The sequence below is a fragment of the Echinops telfairi genome, unplaced genomic scaffold, assembly GCF_000313985.2.
Source record: "Echinops telfairi isolate 266 unplaced genomic scaffold, ASM31398v2 ScPeMD7_7469;HRSCAF=8507_0, whole genome shotgun sequence".
Lineage (NCBI taxonomy): Eukaryota > Metazoa > Chordata > Mammalia > Afrosoricida > Tenrecidae > Echinops > Echinops telfairi.
In genome coordinates, this window is record NW_022111372.1 from 33759382 (window position 1) to 33767237 (window position 7856).

General features: G+C 39.2%; 1 protein-coding gene across 1 annotated transcript in view; it reads right to left on the bottom strand.

Annotated features, from left to right (window-relative positions):
* Window positions 1–1198, bottom strand: part of DSCAM (DS cell adhesion molecule) — a 617895-nt gene extending 616697 nt beyond the window's left edge. Inside the window, exons 1-2 of the mRNA XM_045284541.1 lie at window positions 1177–1198; window positions 740–1057 (exon numbers count right to left, since the gene is read on the bottom strand). Coding sequence (XP_045140476.1) covers window positions 740–1057; window positions 1177–1198 — 340 coding nt within the window. The remainder of the gene's footprint in view (window positions 1–739; window positions 1058–1176) is intronic.
* Window positions 1199–7856: the final 6658 nt, after the last annotated feature.

Below are 7856 nucleotides of genomic sequence, written 5' to 3' on the forward strand. Positions count from 1 at the left end.
CCAGGGAATGATGAGGGTGGACATTGGAGACAGGGCATGGTGCCCCAACTGGCTAGACTGGAAAACACAAGCTTTTCTTTCTTGGTATATTTTAAATCTCTGTCTTATATACATATGAGTTTATGTGGATTTGTTTCTCTAGTCTACCCAGACTAATACATGGATTGACAACAATTCAGCAACATATTACCTATTCCAAAATGTTTTTTTTTTTTTAAAGAGAGAGCCCTTTATTTCAAGATAAATGAAGGCATATTAATTGGGTTCTATTTCAGTTAGGTTACACATTTATGCAATAATTTACTCCAGTTCAATTGTTGTCTACTCTAAAATTATTTTCACCTCTCCCTCTCTCCATCACGTTTCTCTACTGCCTAGCCTCAGTAGAGGGAAAGCAGGCTCATGACACTAGACCTGGGACACTGAAAGTTTGGGTCATACTATCAATTGGTCATATCATATTGATTTGTCATATAAATTATAATAACAACTAGTCATGTCAATTACAGACTACAAACTTGGTAGCACTTGTTTCAAATTTTGTTCCTACAATTCAGTTGCTCTGAAGCCTAGTCCAGGAATGGCCTCCATCCTCAAGAAGCTTCTCAGCAGTGTCTACATGAGCTAATGGTGGAGCTTTCAATGATGGTAACTGTGACGGCATTTCTACAAATATAAAACACCCCACACCTCCACCCTACGAGCCACCAAGGGAATACAACTGAAAAACTGTACTCACCAGCCTTGATGTGGACATCCTGACTTCTAATTTTCCCTGAAGGATTTTCAGCTGTGCAATAATAAGTATTATCATGGATTAAGGTACTAAAGCTTGAAGGAGGGAAGGGGAAAATTTGGAGAGTGCCGTTGGGGTGGACGTGGCGGATCCCGGGGACATCGTAGATCTCCTCGCCCGTCGCTAGGTACCATCTGAGAGTCACAGGAGGGATGCCTGCAGCAGGGCAGGGCACCAGGGTCCCCGAGGTGCTCGCAAACACTACCTCTTGCAGAGATGCATTGACAAAGTAGAGGCTGGAGTGTAGGTCTTCACTGAACACTGAAAGAAGACAAGAGAAGCTTCGGTAAGCCAAAGACTCTTCCAGGCTCTCTCGCTCAGGAGAGCATTTTCAGAACCAATGACAAGAAGCTCCACAAAAACAACCCAGAGCCAATTGCCTCCCGGTTCATGCTGCTGCATCGTGAGCACCCATGTGTCCAAGTAGAACCGGGAGCCATAACGACCGCCAGGGCTGTGTTCTTTCAGACGCAGACGGGCCAGAACTTTCAACCAAACACGCCTCCGGGCAAGTGTGACCCACCAAACTTTCAGGGATTAGCTACAAGCTCCACTAGTTTTGTCATTCAAGGAGCCTGGGGAGCTCTACTTAAACTAGGTAATTAAAAATACATCAAAATTGAGAGAGAGAAAACGGAAAATAACATACTTTGGACACAAACAGATTAATTTTATGCAACTTAAGTTTTTCTGCATGACTCCTTACTCCCATGGCCTCCCTCTTTCAATATTTTATTGAGCAAGATCAGACTTTATGCTATGTATTTTCAATATTTCTTTGTCTACTTTCCTATGGAGGAAGAACATAAGCTCTATGTGGACAAATTCTTGATTTTCTCACAGAAGACGAACAATAATATTAAGTCTGACACGTCTCTAAAGATGAGGATAATACATAAACTTAATTCTTAAGTGGAAATAGGTAATGATGTAACGGAAACTTGCAGCCAGATTATATGGGATCTACTGAATATGGAAGGTGACTACGTACTGCTTTATGAATAAAGGTTTTCACATTTTTGCGCAAGAAGCAAACATTGATATTTTATTCAATACTTTGAAAGAGACCGGTGATACAACAATTAGTGCTTGGGAGCTAATCATGAGGTCAGCAGTTCAAGTCCACCCAATATCTCAAACCTACCCAGTGGCTCTGCAGAAGAATGACCTGGCAAACTATTATTTCCATAAAGATTAAAACACCAAAACCAAATCTACTGCCATCAAGCCAATTCTGACTGACAGCAGCCCATCGGGACAGAGCAGAACTGCCCCTTTGAGTCGTCAAAGTTGCAAATCTTCACAGAAGCGGACAACCTCAGCTTTCTCCTTCAAGTGCATGGTGGGTTTGAACTGCTGAAATGTTGATATCAGAAATGTGTCGATATTTTTAATGTTTACTTCCTACCATATTGTAAGTGCACAGTAAATGTCAGTTGTTAAAACCATTGTCATCATTTATCAAAATTCTTATCTCAAATATAACATGGCAAAAATATTTTGCAGTTTTTCATTTAAAATGCTTGTTTCACATATATTTTAATGTGCATATATATTTATATATAGTAATATGTATTGGATCATTAAAATTGAAATAAATTTGACTTGATTTGAGTCCTTGCAGCACACTGACCCAATGCAATGTCACTTGGTTTCCTGACTGCTGTTTCATGGGCAGTGATTGTAGGTTCAAATAAAATGAAGTTCTTGAAAATTTTAGGATTTTCTTAGTTTATCGTAATGTTACTTATTGATCCATTTGTAAAGTTTTATTTTTAATTTTCTCTATGTTGACAGGTAATCCATAGTGATAGCTGTAGTCTTTGATCTTAAATCATTAGTTAAAAAAAGTCCTCTTCACTTTCAGCAAGCAAGATCATGCAATCTGTACATCACAGAGATATTAACAAGTTATTAGTCTCTTAACAAGTCTATGAACAAATGGCACATGAGCACAATAAAGTGCTCTGGAATTCCTATTCCTTACACCAATATCCACAATTCTGTCCACTCAATGTGATACAGGCAACAAAACACAAGTAAGCATCTTTCTGATAATGACTTTTTCAGCCAAGGCCATCTGTCTTTAATCATGATATCTCTAAGACTATGTCTTCTTTCAAGTCTGGCTTCAGTTTCTGGCAGTTTTATGTGAATGCAAGGAGAAAAACAGTTTTTATTCATCTTCGACAAATTTTTACTTGCATGTGATTTTAATGATAGTGCTCAATAATTTCCACAACATGTTGGATCACCTTTCTATGGAATAAGTATCTTAAAACTCAACGTCAATTATATTTTGGATAGGCCTTGACTTTCTCCCTGTATAGACGTCCTATAATTGCATCTTTCATTTACCGCTTTGGTTTGGAAGTTTGCCTTTGTTGTCCCCTGGAGTCAGTGTGTTAGCTTTACTTTACTTCTGTGACATTGCTATCAGGGTTGGTATCTAGCAGATGTACTGTGTCTGCATTTCAGGTTGTTGTCTGAGTTACTGACTATATAAAGAAACTCCTTTTAATAATCCTTAGTAGGCTGGTTGAAACGGCAATCCCCATAGTTTATGCTTAGCTGTGAATTTCTTAATTTCCCAACTGGTTTTGAAAAGACAATACTGCTGGATATGAGGTACTGCCTTGGCAATTCTTTTCCTTCAAGATTTACATGCTATATTTAATCTATAGTGCCAGATCTCCAGGAAGCCACATTTGCAGAGTGAGGAACCTTCTGCTCTCTCTGATGAAATATCTTTCTTCTTCCTCTTGATCTCTATCACTGGACGGGACCTACGCTTTGCCCACGTAGGTCAATGCAGACGATTTCTGAACTGGGAAACAGTAATGACATTTATCAAAAGATGGTGGGTGGAACAAAAACATATTGTAAAAGTGATGGATCGACTAATTGCCACTTTAAGGTTTTCTCCTGACCATGCCTAAAGTTGTTTGGCAAAGCATCACAAGTCAGCATATCGCATTTATTGCTAACCAAAAACATCAATTGAGACCAGATGCAAAAATAATAGTTGTATATTTTGTTTTTTAAATGAAATATAAGTACTGCTACTGGTATTCTGTTTTGAAGTAAAATTGTGCTCCGTAGCGTTAGCACTGACTTCTCCAAAAGTGATCACCAGGACTCTCTTTCAAGGCATTTTTGTGTAGACTTGAATCTCTAATCTTTTGTTTAGCAGCCAAGTGAGTTACCTATCTGTATTATCCAGAGACGCCACCATATTTAAGAAATTAAACAAAAAAACAAAAACCTGGGACTCCTTTTGACGACAGATATAGATTTCCCTGAGCTATTATCCTGAAAATTGGATGCCAGCTCATTCTAAACTAAACAAAACTTGGTTTTATTTCAGTTTAATCCTTTGTGGGCTAAAAGTGGCCTTGATAAGAACATCAAGTCTTTGAGAATATACACGTACATACAAAATATTATTTAATTAAGTGTACTGTCCCTAATTATAAACTACATTCCAAAAGCTGTCTTGTGAAATAATTGAAATCACTTGGAGAAAAATTAAAAATGCCGTTGTAAGCCTAGGAGTTAAAGAGATAAGTGATATCAAGGGCTACTGTCATTTTGCCTTAATTTTTAAGAGCATATTTTACATTGTTCTTTGTGCTTCACACTACGGAGTTTACTGTTGTAATTCAAGCGCACTCTCTGAGATACACATCAGATGGCCACAGGCAAAAGCCAGCCCAAACTATGTCCCAGCAGCTTTTGTTTCCCCCATCCAAGGGACCATCCATCTGCCTAAATAACAGCACTTCATTTCATGGAGTGCCTCGTGCTTTCTAAAGACAGTAGCACTTGCTCCTTTTAGTAAAGGTGCAGGAAATTTGAATGTGACGTGTGTGTATGTGTGTGAGTTCCTCGAAAATTAATACAATTTCATAACAAAGAGCAAAGAAATAACTTGGCATCATATTGCTGTTGAAATCTGAGCATAAAATTTGAAGGACCCAACATGAAGGGAGTTAACAGAAGGGGCTTTGGGAGATGGCTCCTTCCGTTACAGAATTCTCCATATTTTATAGTGTTAAACAGATGGTACAACGGAGACTCCCATGACAAGCATCAAGAAGGATGCTACACTGAAAAAGAAAAGAAGTCAATATTGCTCTCTTTAAAATGGCAATATGGCAGGGTCAAAAGAAGAGCTGTGGGCGAAAACTTTGCAACAAGCAGTGATACAGTTACCTAGCTAGGCAACCAGGTTTTCTGAGCATCTACTGGGGAGCAGACATCGTGTAAGGTACCAATGATGAGAATCTGGTACTAATGGCAAGAAGTGTAAGTCTCGAGAGTTCTATGGCCATGTAAAAGATAAGTTCTGATTCTGTTTGCTGAGTTCAGGAGCATATGTGATTGAGAAATTAACCCAGCATGAGAAAGCCTTTCCAGAAAAGGAAGGAAAAGTAGAGTTATGGAAAAAAAGTTGTTGTCAAATACATCATCCATAGGACACGCATAGGTGTTGAGTCGTCATAGTTAGAAGAGACATCTAAAAAATACTTAACAGGTACTTGGGTGCAGAATTGTTAGTGGTATATAATTTCAAGAGCGAGAGCTTATGGTCCATCACATTCACTTATTCTACAAGTATTTATTCGGCACTTATTAAGTAGTAAGTAGTAGCTTTTAGTACTCGAAAGTCTGGAAATGTACTAAGGACTAAGGCTGGCAGGGTCACTGAGCCCAGCGTACTTCCATTTCAGAAGCAGTCTTGTAAAGTCCAGAGTGCAAAGGGTGTCAAGTGTTCAATTAAAACAAACAAGCAATCAACAAAAGACACACTGACAGTGAGTCTATTCCAACCCACAAAGACCTCACAGGGCAGAGAGGAACCGCCCGTAGACTTCCCAAGGATACAGTCTCTAGGGAAACAGACTACCACATCTTTCTCCCGTGGAGTGATTGGTGGATTTGAACCACTGACTTTTGTGGATCAGTTAAATAAAGTTTGGTTTCAGACTGTGACTCTGGACTGGACTGTAAAGGCCATCTTTCTCTTGAGCCCAGGTGCACATGGGGGTTTCAAACTGCAGGCGTTGGGTGGTAGACACTTAACCACAGAGTTATTGGAGCCCTGGGGGGTGGAGTGGTGACAAGTAGGGCTGCAATCTACATAGTTGGCAGTTTGAAACCAGCAGCAGCCCCTTGGGAGAAAGACTGGGATGTCTACTCCCTTAAAAAGTATAAGAGCCCCAGAGGGGATCACTAAGAGTCAGCAGTATATATATTTTTTTCTTAAGTAGATTAACCACCCCGCCAAGAAGGCTCACTCCGTTGACAAAAAAAAAAAAAAGTGTACTTAATTCTATAGTCAATGAAGAGTCCCCACCTCCCTTAGAGGTGCCATAATGAAAAATAAAAACATAAGTGTATAGAAAAATGTGGACATACCAACCAAAAGGGGGGGAAACTGAAAGTATTATCAATTAATTAATTCATAAAGCAAATATCACATACAAAAGAACATAATTCATTCATAAAAATTAATAAAGTACTGACACAAGAGACAACCTGGATGAACCATGAAAACATTATGCTAAGTGAAAGAAGCCAGTCAAAAATAACCTGATATTGTATGATTCCACATAAAATATCCAAATGATAAATTTTTTTTTAATCACCAATTACATAGGAAATGGTTGGAGTAATAAAGGTCACTGGATTTTTTTCTAAGGCAATATAATGTTCTAAAACTGATGGCAATATGGTTGTACATATTTATGAAAACCCATAGCTATCCAGTCAATTCCAACTCATATTAAGGCTATAGGGCAGAGAAGAACTGTCTTTTTGAGTTTCTGAGACTGTGAATCTTTACAGGAGCAGAAAACCTCACCTTTCTCTCATGAAGTGGTTGGTAGATTTGAACTGCTGCCCTTGAGATTGGAATCAGCTCAATACTTGACACAGTAAACCATCAGGTGTCTATGTATCTATCGATACACTAAAAATCACTGAATTGTACACTTTAAATGGGTGAATCATATGATATATAAACTGAATCTCAATAAAGTATTTCAAAAATCAGGAGCTGTTGGAAATTTTGATACAAAACTAGCAATTTTCTTAAATTATTATATAAGAAAGTAAACACTGGATAGATGAGGACAAGACTAGAGATAAGTATATGATCATGAGGTGTCAAAGGGATCAGTATCAGGCATCAAAGAAAAAAAAAATCATACTCTTGTGTGCTCACCTTCCCGATATGATCACTGAAGACAAACGTGTGCATAAGCAAATGTGGTGAAGAAAACTGATGGTGCCCAGCTATAAAAAGATATAGTGTCTGGGGTCTTAAAGGCTTGAAGATAAACAAAGCCCACATGGGAGAAGCACACCAGCCTGTGTGATCATGAGGTGTCGAAGGGATCAGTTATCAGGCATCAAAGAACAAAAAATCATATCCTTGTGAATGATAGGGAGTGAGGAGTGGGGACCCAAAACCCATCTGTGGGCAACTGGACATCCCTTTCAGAAGGGTCGCAGGGAGGAGAAGAGCCAGTCAGGGTTCAGGGTAGCAAAGAAGAAAAAGACAATTTCCTCTAATTCTTAAATGCTTCCTCTCCCAACACTATCTTGATCCCAGTTCTACCTCACAAATCCGGCTAGACCAGAGGGTGTACACTGGTATCGACAGGAATTGGAAACACAGGGAATCCGGGACAGATGATCCCTTCAGGACCAGTGGTGAGAGTGGCGATACCAGGAGGGTGGAGGAAAGGTGGGGTAGAAAGGGGGAACTGATTACAAGGATCTACATATAACCTCCTCCTTGGGGACAAGAAACAGAAAAGTGGGTGAAGGGAGAGGTCAGACAGTGTAAGACATGACAAAATAATAATTTATAAATTATCAAGGGCTATTGAGGGAGGGGGTGATGGGGAGGGAGGGGAAAACATGAGGAGCTGATGCCCAGGGCTCAAGTAGAATGCAAATGTTTTGAGAATTGTGATGGCAACATATGTACAAATGTGCTTGACACAATGGATAGATGTATGGATTGTGATAAGAGTTGTATGAGCGCCCA